Source organism: Pteronotus mesoamericanus, unplaced genomic scaffold (assembly GCF_021234165.1).
Source record: "Pteronotus mesoamericanus isolate MK-2021 breed Mesoamerican mustached bat unplaced genomic scaffold, CSHL_Meso_final contig_1242, whole genome shotgun sequence".
NCBI classification, from domain to species: Eukaryota; Metazoa; Chordata; class Mammalia; order Chiroptera; family Mormoopidae; genus Pteronotus; species Pteronotus mesoamericanus.
Genome location: NW_026555053.1, coordinates 1110628 through 1126733, shown reverse-complemented (window position 1 = coordinate 1126733; position 16106 = coordinate 1110628). Strand labels below are relative to the sequence as shown.

The 16106-nt window shown below is 59.9% G+C and overlaps 1 protein-coding gene across 1 annotated transcript; it reads right to left on the bottom strand.

Moving 5' to 3' along the window:
- Positions 1-2802: 2802 nt before the first annotated feature.
- FAH (fumarylacetoacetate hydrolase) lies at positions 2803-14873 on the bottom strand. The gene is made up of 14 exons (XM_054588380.1): positions 14690-14873; positions 12925-13035; positions 12025-12146; positions 11486-11535; positions 10981-11071; positions 10099-10196; positions 9943-9995; positions 8642-8741; positions 7881-8011; positions 6441-6516; positions 5786-5832; positions 5110-5211; positions 4379-4496; positions 2803-2985 (listed from the first exon to the last, which is right to left on the bottom strand). Exons 1-14 carry the CDS (start codon positions 14768-14770, stop codon positions 2906-2908), a joined length of 1260 nt encoding a protein of 419 aa, XP_054444355.1. The 5' UTR covers positions 14771-14873; the 3' UTR covers positions 2803-2905.
- Between the last annotated feature and the right edge of the window lie 1233 nt (positions 14874-16106).

Sequence of the window (16106 nt, the reverse complement as noted above, 5' to 3'; positions counted from 1 at the left end):
CCTTTCCCTGCCTGTCACCCTATCACCGACATCTGTGACCTTCAGCAGGAAGAGGGGAGCCGAGCCCACAAACCTGGTCCCAAGTCCCAGTTCCTCTACTTCCTTGCTATGTGGCCCCAAATAACTCAGCCTCTCTGAGCCCCAATGCCCTCATCTGAAAAATGGGGGAATAACATCTACCTCACAGGGTTGTTGTAAGGATGAAGTGACAGAACATGGGCAAACCTTAGGGTCCTTTCCTGGTTCTGCCACCCCAGGAGAAGCCAGGGGTCAGAGCTGCGGGGAATCGAGGTTCTGGGGTGCCCCGCCGCCCCCGCAGAGGCAGGCGCCCTGTTTCTCTTCAACTTCCCGGGGCTGATTCTTACAGACCGACCCTCCCAGCCAGGACCGCTGGTCACAGCAGTGCTCAGAGCGACCTGTCCCAGCACCTGACCCCAAGGGATACGGTGCCTACTAATTTACATAATTGTCATTGTCATCGGTTTTCACATACCCGCCACAAGCTAAATGAGACCACCTGCACGCCCCCTCCTCTGAAAGCATTCAGTTCATCCCCCGAAAGCATGGCCACTGTCCACCAGCAGAGACCTCCCTTGCCATCCCCTGCGTCCCAGCTGTGGGTCCCACTCCAACAGGCCACCTGGGAAACGCATTTCCAAAGCTCTGCCACCGCCAGGGGCCCACTGAGTGACCGAGGCTGCAGCTGTTCAGTCAGCATTCCAGGGCACCTCCAGCTGTCCCCTCCACCCTGTGGGATGCACAAGGGACAGCTGGCAAGGGCGGGGGACCAGGACACGCTGGAGGCTCTGTGTAAGGGGCGGGTCGCGAGCAGGGGCTTGGGGCGTATTGTCCCAGGCCTGGCAGCGGCCTTCGCTCCCTCAGACACACCAAGCGCTTCCGTGAAAAGCCCGCCTGCCATCTGAAGCGGCGCCCATCCACTGAGCGGCCGACCCCGAGGGTCAGGACGGGCCTTGGAGACCTCGCCTGGGGGCGCGTCAGGCCTGTTGGAAGCAAACCCCAGGATTCCCCAGGGCTGTGCTGCTCAAACAGTGATGACGGGCCAACAGAGTCCGAACACCGAGGAGTTTGTTGGAAATCCAAAATCGTGGCCCACTCCCGACGTAGGGGGTCAAAATCTCGGGCGCGAGGGGAGGGCAAGGGGTCAGGAATCTGCCAGCACACCCACCGAGTAATCCGCGTGCACATTAGGAGTTTGAGGGGCACTGCTTTTGTTGTCCTGGGGTCCCAGTTAGTCCTTCTCCACCTCTAGATTTCTTAGTATTCCCTAGCATGTCTAGACATACTATTTCTTAGTATGTCTAGACATGGTGGGGACCATGTCTATTTTTTCCCTTTCTTTTTTGGTGGCAAGGGGACATATGCTTTTAGAAAGCAGAAAAACTTTAGAAATCACTTCCCATCCAAGCCTCCCACAAAACAGCGATATTCATTATAGGTCCGTCTGTTCCCTTCTAACCCTTGTCCACAGGCGAGACGCCCTTTTTCCTCAGGCTATCAGTCACATCATTCAGACCGCACGCTGCCGCCAGTCTTCCCGCGCCTCATGTCCGTGGCTGTCCACCACGCCGTCTGCAGCACGTGCACACTTAGCCAGGCTCCCAGTCGGCACTTGGGTTGATTTCATTTCTTCCTATGACACGGGTCCCAAGAGGAAATAGGAAGGTCAAGAGAGATAGGCTGAACCCTGGGCGTTTGCTCAAAGCAAAGGAGAAGATACATGTTTAAACTATACACCATCCACGAGTGGGAGGGAGGCCTAAGAATCTTCCGGTGTTAAGAGAGAAAAGCAACTGGAATTTGAGTCAAGCTCCTGGTGTCGGGTTCTGCTGCTGAAGGAGAGAGGACACGGTTCTCTGGGACCAGAGCACCTTCACCACTGAAGTTTGGGGCTGTGGAGGGAGAGAAACTTCCCAGCAGAAGAAATGAACAGGGTTTTCAAAGACAAGAAGCTGGCAGAGAAGAAACGGAAAGCACTCCGAGAGGCCCGCGGAGTTGGCCACAGTCCCGGACTTCAGGGAAAACGTGGCCAGGGAGAGGCTTCCGGCCCCGGGGAGCGCGTGGTGGGTTTTCCAGGCGGTGGCGCGAGGTGGCCAGTTTTAAGTCGTTGTCCGTGCTGTCCTGTACGGCCCCTTCCTGTTATTCCAAACCCTCAGTAAAGCCTGAGACACCATGCACGTTGTGGCCGTTGTGTTTGGAGACAGTAAAGACATCTGGGAAGTAGGCAGGGGAAGGACTGCAATCTGGAAGGGGGCACAGTCCCAGAGACAGCGAGGTGGCGGAGGCAGCGCGTCGGAATGGCAGTCGCTAGGAGAGACGTGGCCCTGCGGATGCTCGGGTGCGCCGAGAGGACAGCAGGACCGCGGCCTGGCCAGCCTGCCGTCTCGGCGCCTGTCGTCCCTATTTCACTTTTTCAGCTAGGTGCCCACGCGCCTGCACGCTCCCAGTGGACTGAAAGCCATGTCTCCCTCTCCCGGAAACTGTCCCGCAATTCCCACGACTCACGCAATCCAATGGGGCCCTGCGTCCAGACACCGGGTCAGGGGAGCTGCTACACCTCCCACTGGTTCTGTTTCTCTGAGAACTCGAACGCGGCTGCCATTCCCGTCCCAATCCCAGGGAAAAATGCGAGGCCTGAGGTGTCTGATCAGGAAATTGCGCACAGACCCTCAGCCTCACTAGTAAAAACAGGTCAATGATGCCTCCCGAGGAAGCGGCCCACACCCTGCGCCCCTGAGTTAATTCAAGGACAGACATGGACGTCGCACTCTACGACAACGCAGGGCTCCGAGCGCGGACACAGAGCACAAGGGCTTTATTTACTCCTGGAGGAGGCCCCGGGGGCGGCGTGGGGGTCCAGCCCTTTGTTTCAGGACGCGAGAGAACCTCACGCGGGCAGGAGCGAGGGCAGCACTTTCCCAGCACACTGGCCAAAGCCGACGCGGTAGCCGTCCCCCTGGCCGTGCCCTGGAACAGAGGGGGACAGGGGTCAGCCAGAAGCCACTGGGCTCCCTGGAGCCGGTGCCCAGGAAGCCGCAGCGCCGCCCATCACACAGCCAGGCCCGCAGCAGGAAGGCGCCATCGGGAGGGCGAACGTGCGTTTCACACAGAAGACCACCCTCCAGAAGCTTGTTGGAGCCGCAGGAGTAGCTGTGGTGGAACTCCAGGCCCCTCCACCCCGTCACGGAGCCTCAGGAGCCGCGTGGGGAGGCTCCACAGCGGTCCACGTGGTCTCGCGTCCAAACCCCAGGTCCACTAATTAGCCCGAAGCGTGGTGCCCGGGTTCAAGGCCTGGCTTCTCTGCCGGCCAGCTCCATGGCCTGCGCCCCCCGCGAAAACTCGGTTTCCTCGTTTGTGAGGTGGGTTTAACGACAGTAGGCATAGCACAGGACTGCTGCAAAGGTGATGTGAATACACAGAAAGCTGAGAACAGCACCTGGTCGTGGCGCCTAGGCAACGAATATCAGCTACTGTGACAGCTGGAAGCTGGGTGATGGGGGCAACCCGCTGAAACCCCGAGCTCGGCCCCTCACCTGCGAACAGGAATCATGTCCTGATCGCGCAGGTGTGCGCGGACTCAGCGACATGCTCCAGGGAAGCCCCCAGCACGATCTCCCCACCGGGCGGATGTTCAGCGAGCGTTAGTGCCAGTCATTGGACTCCATTTCAGCAAAAGCGACGGGAAGGCAGAGAGAAGGAGCGCGTCCCTGTCCCGAAGGAGGGCCGGGCCCGCGTGGACAGGAGCGAGAGGAGAAAAGCTTGCGAGGCACGGAGAGCGCAGCGCGGAGGGCACGGGGGCAGGAAGGAGGGAGCGTGGGGGCGTGGAGCGGGCAGAGGGGGCCGCACAGCCGAGGCACAGACACAGGCGAGAGAGGCACGTGCTGCGCCTGCTGTCGTGCGGGGGGACCCTGAGAAGCCAGGTCATGGAGTTTGAACCTTCTCTGTCCTTCCGGCCCAGGAGCTACATCACCACCACCACTCCCGCTTCCGGAATGCAGACGGCGATGACACCCTCTCCCGTCCCCTCTCTGTCCCGGTGGGCAGAGCTGGCCACCACTTCCCCAGTTCAGTGGGCACGGCGGATGCCCGGACACAGGGTCTCTGCCCTGCGAAGCCCAGAAGGACGGGAACCTGACACTGCTCACTGGGGAACCTTCTCATTCTGCTCAGGGAGAAGGGGGACAGAGCGGGACGTCCGTGGTCATTTGGCCCAGGGGAAGTCAGGGGAAAAGCCTGTGGGCGCCCAGCTTGGGCGAAGGGCAGAGCAAGCAGACAGAGCCCTAGGCATGCAAGGACAGGGCCAAGCCAGACAGATGGCTCACACCGGCAAGGGGACGCGGCCGCGGCCTGGCTGTCTCACCTGTTATGATGACTTCATCCCCGTCCAGCAGGAACTTCCTGGTCTGCCCGTTCCCCAGCTCGATGGCCTTCGTCCCTCTCCACGACAGCTCCAACATGGAGCCAAAGCTTTCTGGCTCCTGCATACCAGGACAGGAAAGAAAGTAAGAAAGTGTCACATGGACCTACTTCTTGGTAAGCCTGCCGGCTCCAGCACGGACAGGGCTCAGCAAGGCCGGGGAGCCCCAGGCTGGGGCGGTAGACCCCGTGCCACCCGGAGACCCTGCCCTGGCGCAGCCACTACGGGCCTCCACTTGGCACCCTGCCCCTGCCCGCTGGGAAGAAGAGGCTGGACCCCTCAGGAAGGGGCTGGCATAGGCGCTGCCCCCAAGTCATCATCTCTGAGGTTGTGAGACTCTCTCATGGGCTGAGAGTGCCACCGGGGGAGAGGGGCGGGCCAGAGCAGCAGGGCCACCGCATCCCGGGAGGATCCAACCGCCTCTCTGGCTGTTTCCAGACGCTCCCCACATAGACAGACGCAGCCTCCCATTCATACACCACCTCTTTAGCTCTGAGTTTGGAAAGGGGGCCCCTTCTGTACCTAGACATGGAGGAAGCCGAGTAGGATGGAGGGGTCAGACACACCTGCCTGGGGCTCGGATGCCTTCTCGGGGTGAGCTGCGCGCCCCCCAGCTGCGTGAGCAGCAGGGGAGCTCCGCCTACGTGCCCGGCCCAGGACAGTAAGACACTCACCGGCCCGCTGATGGTCCCAGAAGCCAGGAGGTCGCCCGGCCGCAGGTTGCAGCCGTTGACGGAGTGGTGAGCGAGCTGCTGCAGCATCGTCCAGTACATGTGCTGCGGGCGAGGGGCACCGGTGGGGCTGGGCCTCCCGCACACGCTGCCCCGCACCGTGGTCCCCCGGCCCCTTGCTGGGCCCCACACCACTCTCCCCGGTACCATTCCACAATGACAGCTGTCCTCCTGCAGAGTTGCCCGAGGACCTTCCCCACTCTGTTGCAGCCCTGCCCTACCCCACGCTGTCCAAGAAATACCCCTGGAGCAGCGGGCCTCTGCACAGAGCCTCGGTGCGCGGCCTGCGCCCATCGACGGCTGTGCTCTGCCCTGTGAGCACCCCGAGCCCAGCAGAGGCTTCTCCTGAGCAAAGGCCTCCGTGTCAACCTCCCACCCTGGGTGTTGCAGTGGAGGAGCAGGGCCAGGACCCTGTGCCCCCCCAGAGGCTCAGATGCAGCACCCACCAGGAGCACCTCTCTCCATGCCCAGAGCTGCTTAGATCTGCCATCCCTGGAGCCATGGGGCTCGCACGCGACCCACATCATTGCCCCAAATGGATGCCCCTCCCCTGTCCCTGCCAGGAAGAGACTCCCTCCTCCCTCACTGCACCGGCCGCTGGCCCAGCTTCCAAGCTCACCTTAAAGTTGGACTTGCATATGGTAACTGCCTGGCTCATTCCTTCTCCTGTGGGGAAGACAAGGAACATTGACAAAGAGACTCAACTCTGTTAATCAGGGAGGAAAGAAACCGTGTAAGGTGAATTTTGTGGGCTAAGCTTCCCATGCTCCAACGTGGTTTTGCTTAAAGAGCCCAAGAAACGAGAAGCTCGTGTACTATCAGAGCTGGGAGGCCTCACGGAGACGCTGCAGCCCGGGCAGGGCAGAGACGCGCACCCCAGCAGGGCCTTCCCTGCCGCCCCTGGGCCCTCGTGGCCTCAGAGTCCCAACTAACACAACGCTCCTGGCGGCCATGAGTCAACTGGCGCCCAGGGCGAATCCCACTGCCATACCCCAGGAACCCCTGGACAGCGCGGCCACGTGCCCCCATGTGTCCAGTGACAGGCAGAGAGCCCCTTCACAGTTTACTTCCATGGCATTTATTAGACACCTACTCCATGGCATGGGGATCCAGTGCGCCTTCCCCTCCTCCTCCCTTTACAAGGACCCGCGGGTCTCTAAGGCTGCCGCAGGTGACAGTCCCCCCACCCCAGCTCCGGAGCCATCCAGGCAATGGCACTTGGGCACATGTGCCCCCAGGGCCCGGGGGCACAGCCTCCCGCCCTATGACAGTACCTTTCAGGGCGACAGAGAGGTGGATGTCGAATGTGTAGGGCTGGTCATGGCGCAAATACGGCAGGGGCTTGGGGTCCTGTGAGGGCAAATCACAGCACAGAGGGTCACTGGCAGGGGACCCCTCAGCACAGGACATGAGGTAGAAGGGGCAGCGCTCCAGGGACCCAGCACCCCGTCCCTGGACAGTGAGAGGTGAGGGGGGTCCAGATGCCAGGAAATGAAGCCATGGGAGGGGCATCAGCGGGTCAAAGGTACAGGGTCAAATCGGAGGTGTCCCAGAAAGGCAGGAGTGGAGCCCTGGGGACAGCGGGCAGTGAGAAGACCACGGATGGGAAACAAAGCAAGGCACGTGACAGGAAGGAATGGCGGAGGCAGGTGCAGCTGACAGGCTCACAGCCCCGACTAATTTGGGACCGTACGCGGAGGCAGTTTGACGGCCGCGCCGGAACGTCTGCACTTAGGCCAAAAGCAGTGCTTCTCCAGAGCGCAAGGCTTGAGTCCAAACTGGTACATGACATAATTAGTGTGGTTTCATTTTAATAGTTACGTGTTTCTTTTTATGATTAACTGGGCATCCAGGGACGCCGGCAGGGATATAAAGTTCCTTTTCTGAACACGTTATGTGAGTTTTAAAATTGGAGCTGTTTTAAAGAAAAACGTTCAGACGTGGCAAGAGGCGTGAAGATGGAGCGCAGAGGCGGTTCGGGAAGAGCCGGCGCAGAGGGACAGGGAGAAGCAGCGTGCCCTGTGAACGACAGAGGAGGGGCCTGGAGGGGCCGGGGGAGCCCAGGGGGGTGCGGGTGGGGCCGCGCGCAGATGAGGCGCTCAGGGCAAGTGTCGGGGACGGAGTCGCCCCGCCGCATCACAGGACTCCAGACACACGGGAGAACTGAGACAGGTCACATGCCAGGAGCCAAGGAGGGAGGGTGTCTAGGAAGAGTCGGAGCTGCTGGGCATCCACGCCGAGGAAGGCACAGGGCCACGGCATTGGCCAGAAGGCCGCAGGGCACTTGGTGAGGCCGCTGGTGGCGAGGGCGGGGGTTGGGGGGTAGGCTGTGGCTAGACTGTGACAGGCTGAGGAGCGCGGGGTGAGAAGGGGAGACCAGGCCTGAACACACGTCTGGGCTCCAGGGCCAGGGCCAGCTGGTTGCCCAGCTCCAGACTGCATTCTACCAGTTGGGCTCCAGGGGCGCCATTGCGCAGAAAACAAGCTGACCCCCGCCCCATTCCCCACCCCAACGTTGTGCAATGCTGAGCCACAGGCAGGGACCTCTTCTCCTGCCAACCAGCTAGCTCCCTGGTTTCAGAGGACTCTGACGCTTATAAAATTGTGTGTTTTCCCCAAGAACTGTGCAGGGGGCAGGGCAGGCGCAAGGCAGAATGATTGGTGCCTGCCTGGAGGTCACGTGCGGCCTGCCGGCAGCGCGGAGCTGTGCTCACCTGCTCCGGGTTGGGCACCACAAAGGGCATGAGCGCATCCATGGTCACCACCCACGGGGATATGGTGGTTCCGAAACTCTTCCCGAGGAACGGCCCCAGAGGGACGTACTCCCACTTCTGAATGTCTCGGGCTACAGGAGAAGGGAGGGCCGAGCAGGCTCACCCAGGCTGGCCAGGGCCTGGCCCCAAGGCCGCCGCCGCCCCTCAGCCCTGGAGCATGGACGCCCAGCACAGCCTCCCCCGCGGCGCTCCGGCCTCAGCCAGGACGCCTCAGGACCAAGGGCCTACAGCACTCAATGCCGAGGACACAGGTCCTTTGGGGTCACTGTGCCAGCTCACAATAAAGAGAAGGACAACCAAAGGGCAGGAAGGATCTTTCCCCACTAAGGGGCTGCGTGCTCCTCCTCACACTGGGAGGTGAACACTCCTGGCCTTCGGCGACATCTTCCTCCTGCGTGTGGCAGGGGCCTTGGGACAGGCTCAGAAACGGGCTGCTGGGTGTGAAATCTTAGCTCAGCAGCTAACTGCCTCAGTGCCGCCCCACCCCTGTACGTGGGAACAACGTCGCCAGGACCTTGCAGGCATCCGGACAGGGCCCCACAGGAGCGCTGGGGCTCTGAGGTGGGAAGTCTGTTCGGGACCCAAACCCACACTCTCGGGACCCAGGGCTTCTGTAAAAATGCCCCAAACACCCGGTCTCCACCCACAGTGGAGCGTTCACAGTGACCTTGGCCTCAGGCCTCCCAGGCCCCCATACTCACCACTCCAGTCATTCATAAGGACCATCCCAAAAATGTGCTCGTGGGCCTTGGAAATGGGGATTGGCTCTCCAAATTTGTTCCCAGGGCCTACAAAGAAAGCCTGCCAAACAGAAGAGCTGTTTAGAATCTGGGGCTCAGCTGGCACCCCAGGTCACTTGTCTGGAAGGCAAAGTCAGGCATTTCCAAACCGCAGCCAGAGACCAGGACTCCCCAGGGGGCCTGGCCCTGTGCTGAATGCACAGTGTTTGCAAGCCGTGAGCTGCAGGTGGGCGGACGGAGGGCCACCGGGGCGAGGCGACAAGCTCCAGCGCACGACCTCGGCGCAGCCCCTGAACGGCCCGGGAACACCAAGTGCAGCAGCCGCCGGCCTCTCTGCTCCGCCCCTGTCACCCCACACACCTCTGCTGACAGTGACGTGAGGCTTGTGAAAAATAAAAGTACTGGGGTTTGTATTCACGCAAAATCGAAAGGCTGCCTCCAAAACACAGCCAGGACCTGACGGGGCGCCTGCCGCCCCCCATCCATCACCCGCCGCCGGGGCAGAAAAACATCGCCAGCAGGGGGACAGTGACGGTCGAAAGCACAGAATCAGCTAGGACACTGGCGAGACCGGAACCACGGTTTTACCTGTCCTGTGACAGTGGTTAAACACTGCAAATTTTTCATGAAGATAAAAAAGGATGAACCCAAGGACACCAACTTGGAGCGAATCTCACCACCATCCAGTCCAGATTACTGTGCTCCCCCGATAGCTTCTGCCTTTTCTCCACCTGCCCCATTTGCTCCCTGACGGGGAGCAGGCCAGGCGAAGCGCCCGCCTGCACAGCCCTCTGTGCACCCGGAGAAGACCCCGCTCCCAGCCCGGGCTCTGCGCCCTGCTCTCTGGGTCTGGGCTGGGAGCGCTGCCCGGGGGTCCGCAAGGCACTGTCACTGCGGCAGCAGGAGGCAGAGGGCTGGTGGGCCTGGGGCGCCGCTGGGCAGTGCCCACATATGTCCTTCCTCCTGGCAGAGTCCGGAGAAATCACCGGGCAGCTCTGGACAGACAAGGAGCTCCTGCCTGCCTCCAACCAACCCTGATTCCCACAGCTGCGGCGCTGAGGGGGTCCCACGCCCCTTCCCCTCCACCTGCCGTGAGTGGACGCCCAGAGCTGCCCTCGGTCTCACCTAAGCCACAGGTGCTGCTACGAAGGGCCCCTCTGTCCGCCTGCCTACGCCCCCCCACTGGGCCGGGCTCCACCACCCAGCATCCTGCCACCGTGGTTCCGGAGGCCCCTGCCAGGAACCACCGAGGCCCCACTTACCATCTCCAACTCTATGTCCAAGAGTCTGCAGGGACCATACACAGGAGGCTTCGCTGCAACATCAGAACAAGAGGCTGCTGTGAGTGCCCGGCCAGGGAACTTACTGCGTGAGGACACAGAGCCACAAGGCCGGGGCCCGGACGTGGGGACACTTACAGTCGTCGGGCCTCATCTGTCCCATGGGCCTTCGGATCGGGGTGCCCGACACCACGATGGAAGAGGCGCGGCCGTGATAGCCCACCGGTAAGTGCAGCCTGAGGCAGGAAGGCGAGGGAAGGCAGGGTGTAGATGTTATTACGTGCTGCAGGAGGCATTTCAAAATTCTTAAAAATTAAGAATACAAAAGGAGCCAACATGTACACATGGCTCACAAACCAAAAGGCATTTCCACGTGTCTGTGAGGAGGTAAATGGATCAGCAAATTTGCTCTATGCATATAATGGAATATTGCTCAGCAGTAAAAAGGCAGGAAATTCTGACATCTGCTACAACACGGATGAACCCTGAGGACACTGTGTTCTGTGAAATGAGCCTGACAAAAGAGACAAAACTTGACTTTAGCCGATTGAGACTAATTCTGGACTGCTGGCCCCCAGAACTGTAAGAGAATATATTTGCATTGTTTTAAGCCACTAAGTTTGTGGCAATTTGTTACAGCAGCAGTGGAAAACCCATACCGTGTATATGGGGGCTGTTCAGAAGGTATCCAGCCATGCAACATGAAAAAGAGAGACATTTTTTGAAGAGGACACAAGATACGAAAAACACTGTGCATGGGATTTCCTTCCACTCCCCATTCTCTCGATAAAAGAGCTCCAGAGGTTGCCCCCAGGTCCCAGCAGGTCCGGGGTGAGGCGGGGGGGGGGGGGTGAGACACCAGAGGCTGAGACCATCGTTTGCAGACCCACCATGGTCATCGCTGTTTGTGGCTGAACGGATTTTCTGAACCCAGGAGCGACGTGGCAGCTCCAGGGACAGCATGATGCTGCAAACGGAGAGACAGAGTCTGAACTTGTCAGACGCTGGCCTGGGACATACCAGTTGGGCATCAGCGCGTTCTCCTTGCCCCTGAACATGATTCCGACGTTTGTAGCGTGCTGCTGAGACGAGTAGAAGTCTGTGTAGTCACCTGCCGAGGAAAGTCACAAGAGAGTCTGTCAGTGACCCAGACAGCTCAGGAGAGAGAAGGGACAGTCCAAGGACCAAGATGAGAGGAACAGGGCGGAGGAAGCAAGAGCGCAGTCTTCCTCTGCCTCCTGTTCTGTGGGGAGGCAGGCAGGGGCTGTGAGCGCACACCCACAACGTTCGCACGGCCCCAAAACTCAGCCCAAAACGTACACAAAGTAGCCTCACTGAAACATTATTTCTGAACTCCCAACCAAGAAACAAATAATAAAGAAGAGCTCTGGCCTTGACCACGGGCCTGAGTCAGTGATGGGGAAGGTTAACAGCCCCAGGGATCCTCCCCACCAACAAGCAGGGCCCAGCCATCCTGGCCCACTGGGCCGCTCCGTGCATGTCCTAGTAACGAGACTGGACTCACCTATGGCGGCTGGAAGGTGCATCGTGGCAGAAGCCTGGGAGACAAACGCACTGAAACAGAACGAGGGGCTTCAGGGTCAAGACCCTGTGGTGGTGACCCTGGTGGGGAAGTCACGTCACCAAGTGGTGAAGTGAGGTCCCAGCTCTGGTGGCCCTCCTGCAGACTCTCAGCCCAGACCACCCCAGAATCCTGCAGACGCTCTCCGGGCTGGCCTGGGCCAGAGCTGGGCTGAAGCAGCCACAGCAGGGAGGGGCTCCACCCGCTAAAGCTGAGATGCCTCTTCTCTGGCTGCGTTCCACTCTAGGAAACGAGCTGAATTACTCCCACTCTGGGGACCAGACAAGAACACAGATGATGCTGATGAGGAAGGAAGTGGGCCAGTGGCACTGGGGAAATCCCAGTCCACCCAGAGCCCCCCACCTACATGTAGCCTGGGCAGAGGCTGCGCGAAGCCAAGGCAGCCCTGTGGGGACTCAGAATGCCCCCGACCACCACACTGGCCTCTTCTCCCCGCCCACCGACGTCCACGTGCTCCTCACCGCTTCCGAAGCTCCGTGTCATCTCTGAGCCTGGCTTGACTGGCAGACAGCAAATTCTGCAAGAAAGCTCTTGCCTCCTTCCAGGCAGCCTGACCCAGGCCCATGAAGCTGTTGAGAGTTGGCTGAATAGGGAGAAAGAAGGTCACACCCAGGAAAGTGCTGGGCGGTGCCCGTCCTGTCCACAGGAGAGGCTGGCCTTCCTTGCAGGCCCCTGTCACTCATCTCCAGGCCGCTGAAACTCTTAGGACTTTCGCTCTTAGCTTTGTCATCTGGTCTTCAAGGTGGGGAAAGGTGTCACCTTTCCTCACAGGACTCAGCCCCACACTTGCACCTAACTGGCAACGCCTGGGAGCCGCTGTCTGGATGCTGCAGGCGCAGCTGGCCTGGCCGGCAGCTGAAGGGGTCTAATGGATGCGCGCTCCAGCCTGAGGGTTATTGAAGTCCTTGCACATCCCCTCACATAAGTGAACAAGGGGTTTCTCAGCCAGTGCGGCGTGGCAGAAAAAGCACCTGTGGATTCCGAAACCTGGAGTTACAGCCCCAGATCCAACACTGGTAGCCACGTGACCAGGGAGAGTCATGTCTTCAGATTAGATCCTCACCCATCTAATAGGGATCCCAATTCCTGTGCCAGAGGGGCTGCTGTGAAGACTGGGCGAGAGAGGTGTGTGAAACTCCTGGCACATAGGAGGTGCTCAATAAATACCTCTCTCCCTCCTGACCCACAGGATGCGAAGATGCACATCAAATCACCCGGCCGTCTACCGGGAAGTAAAGTCACATCGTTCCCACAGGTATGTGTATTGCAGGCCGACAACACAGAGGGCACTGGGGACAGCTGTCCCTTCCAGATCTCCAGGGTCACTGAGATCCAGGACAAGCCATGTCACAATGTCCTACCTGATCAAAGACATCCCGGTGTTTGGAGAGGACAGGCCCCGTAAAAAGGTGCTTAATAACACTGAGGTCCAAGATCTGGTCACCAATGGCCACACCGATCCTCGGTCTTGGCTGGGAGGAAGGTGGCATGGTTAGCCCAGGAGGAAGTCTCAGCTGGGCTCAGTTTGATTACCCAAAAAGCCCATCTACTAAGCAGCCGGTGGGTCCCCCTGGAGATGGCCCTCGATGGAGACAGAGGAACTGGATCCTCAGCACTGAGCCCCAGCTCCCTGTGCCCCCCAGTGCGCTGAGCTGCCTGCAGCGACACTTTCAGGCGAAGCCTGAGGCCCTGGGATGCCAAAGAGGCCGAGTCCCCACCCCGGCACTCTCCCAAGGGCACTGGGAAGGGCCTGTCTCTCCCAGGCATCCCCCGTGGCTGTCCCCGCACACCCTCCTATGAGGCGAGCAGGGGGAGGTGTCCGAAGGCCACCAGCCGTGCTCCCAGGGGCGTTAATTCCAGAGTCCTGCGGAAGAGCAAGTCCGAGCACCCGACCCGCCTCTCGCCAGTGGTCCTGCCTCATCGATCTGCGGTTCCACAAACAGCGAGGGCAGGGCCGCCGAGGACACAGTGTCAGCGCGGGCAGAGGGCAGGTCTGCCAGCTGAGGGGCGGGTCACAGGGTTAAGGTTTAACGTGTCTCCTGAACTGCATCTGCGTCCCTCCCTCCCGCAGGTGGAGATGCAGCGCTCGCCTTCGGTGTCCTGGCGGCACCTGGCCAGGCCTGGCGGTGGTGAAACCTCAGGCCGACTCTTCCAGACCGCGAGGCGCTGGCACTGGCTGCGGGGCGGCCGACCGACCCTCGGGGTCAGCGGTCCCCACGGGGGACGCGCACCCTCTGTCCAGGGCGCGGCTCACGGCCCGCAGCGCCCTGGGGCCCCTGCGGCCTGGGCACGGAGGGGTGCAGGCGGGGCCGGGGGTTCTCTGGTTTATGTTTAAAGAGGGGCGCAGACATCGAGGCAAAAGTACCAGGAACACCCCCAAAGCCCCGTGCATTCCTCGCCCGGGCTCCGCGTCGCCCCCGTTTGTCAAGAGGCCCCATCCTCACAGGCGGCCTTCTCCCTACGGGGCCGCGCCAGTGATTTCCCCACAGGTGCGTTTAAAATCAGCCAGACCCGGCCAGGCGGGCGCAGCGACCCCTCTTCCCTCAGACTGTCCGGTAAAAAAGCGACGGCCGCCACCGCAAGCGCTATCCAATGCGACTGCATCGAAATGACACCGATTTCTTGGATCAGAGCAGTAAAAACTGCGTGTGTGTGTGTGTGTGTAATTTTTTTTTTTTTTTTTTTTTTTTTGCCGTGCCGCGGAATTTGAGTAGTTAGTTGCTGTGCCGTGAGAGGAACAGGCTGAAAATCGCTGCCTTCGACTCAGGGAAAGTTGGGCTCTGGCCCCGAAGGGCTTCTCCTGACCCGCCTGCCGCGGGGCCCGAGCCGAGCCGCGGACGCCCCGGCGGCCTCGGGGGAGGCTCGCGCCCCAGCCCCGGCGGGACTTCCGTTCGTACCACGTTCTCACGCGAAGCTGCGGGGGCACCTACAGCGCGCGACCCGCTCCCCAGGAGCACGGCGGCCGGCGGCCCCCCCCTCCCGCCGCCCCCCACCGGCTCCTCCGGCCGCGACCCAGGCCGCTCGGGACGTCCAGCGGGGGACAAGGGGGCAGGGCGGAGGGGGGGGTCCCGGGTGAGGGGACGCGCGGGAGGGGAGGGGAGGCTGGCCCGCCCGCCCGCAGCTCACGTTGCCTGGGGTGGAGAAGACGCCGTAGGGCAGGTTGTGAATGGGGAAGTCGGAGTTCTCGGCCACCGGGATGAACGACATGCTGACAGGCCGGAAGCGGCGAGCGGGATTCGGGACTCCGGGCGGGCGCGTGAGGCGGCCAGTCAGGCGGGAGCGCTCCTGCGGAACCACCTCGCGGAGCAGCCTCCCCTGAGGGGACGCCAGAACGGCCCCCGCCGGCCCCGCCCCCTGCTCCCGCCCCGCGGCCCCGCCCCCTGCTCCCGCCCCCGCGGCCCCGCCCCCCTGGCTGGCCCCTCGGCGGCCCCGCCCCCCCAAGCCCGGCGCCTGGCTTTGTCTGCCGTGGCCTTGAAGCAGGAAATGCCTCTTTCTGTGCGCAGCCCGGTCAATACCCAGCAAAACGCCGGGCACAGAATACGTGCTCCGGAGATGCCGAAGTCACCAATGTAACTGCGCACTGGCGGCAACGCGTCGCTAGGCTCGGGGCCGCAGTCTGTGCCAGGCCGGGAGCTCCCCGCGAATACACGCAGGCTGACGAGCCCAGATGAGAGAAGCCGTGTAAAGAAAAATCCGAACGCCCTGGGGCGAGCGGGGTGCGTGTGGGGAAAGGGTATAAAGATGGTTGACGGGGAAGGAAGATGTCATGGCTTTAGAATAGACTTGCCAACCCACTAATTACATGTCGTGTCTGAGAGCGCCAAAACTGTCGTTGGGAAACAAGAAAAAGCATTGGAAGTAACCAGCGAACACAGTGTATGTTCTTTTGTCCTTTTTGGGAAGAGGGGGGGGTGTGTTACCATGTTCATTACAACTACCGTAAAAAAAATTTACGGAAAAAATGCCCATAATCCCCCCAATTTACAGTTGTCGCGTTTTCCTGTTGTTTGTTCATCTCCTTTGTAGGCACAGGGTTTTCCCGTGTTTGTGAACTTTACAGAGAGACAATTTTTCAGGCTTTCCCCGCATTTTTCTCTTGAACACTTTTCCTTGTGCCCAAATAGGTTTCATTATTGTCATTTTCATTGGGGGAAGAAGCTGCGCCGTTGTGGATTATGTTAATGGATGGAGCAGTGAAGATCTCTGTCATGAATTTACTCTGTTGGCCAGGATCTAATTTTGTTGGCCTGCAACCTAATTTTGAATATAAGCAGTGATAGTGGGCAGCCCCTTGTGTCTGACTTTAAAAGGGAATGAGATTCGTCTTCTTAAACGGTGCATACTTTTTGTTTGGTTTTACAGAGAAACTATCAGCTTAAAGAAATACCTATCTATGGCTTATTTATAATGGGATTTTCCAATCATAAAGGACTGCTAAATTCTATTAAATATTTTATCTGAATTCATTGTGATAATTTTTAATGTTAATCTGTTTTTAATGTTCTTTTAATGCTATTTTATTTTAATCTGTTAATGTGATAAA

What these genes read in the sequence shown, in the direction of transcription:
- FAH (XM_054588380.1), bottom strand. Translation starts at nt 14,770, where the DNA reads ATGTCGTTCATCCCGGTGGCCGAGAACTCCGACTTCCCCATTCACAAC. An exon ending in GACACGGAGCTTCGGAAGCG is followed by an intron (nt 11,536 to 12,024) that starts GTGAGGAGCACG and finishes GTTCTGTTTCAG; the next exon opens with TGCGTTTGTCTCCCAGGCTT. An exon ending in GGATGAAGTCATCATAACAG is followed by an intron (nt 2,986 to 4,378) that starts GTGAGACAGCCA and finishes CCTCTGTTCCAG; the next exon opens with GGCACGGCCAGGGGGACGGC.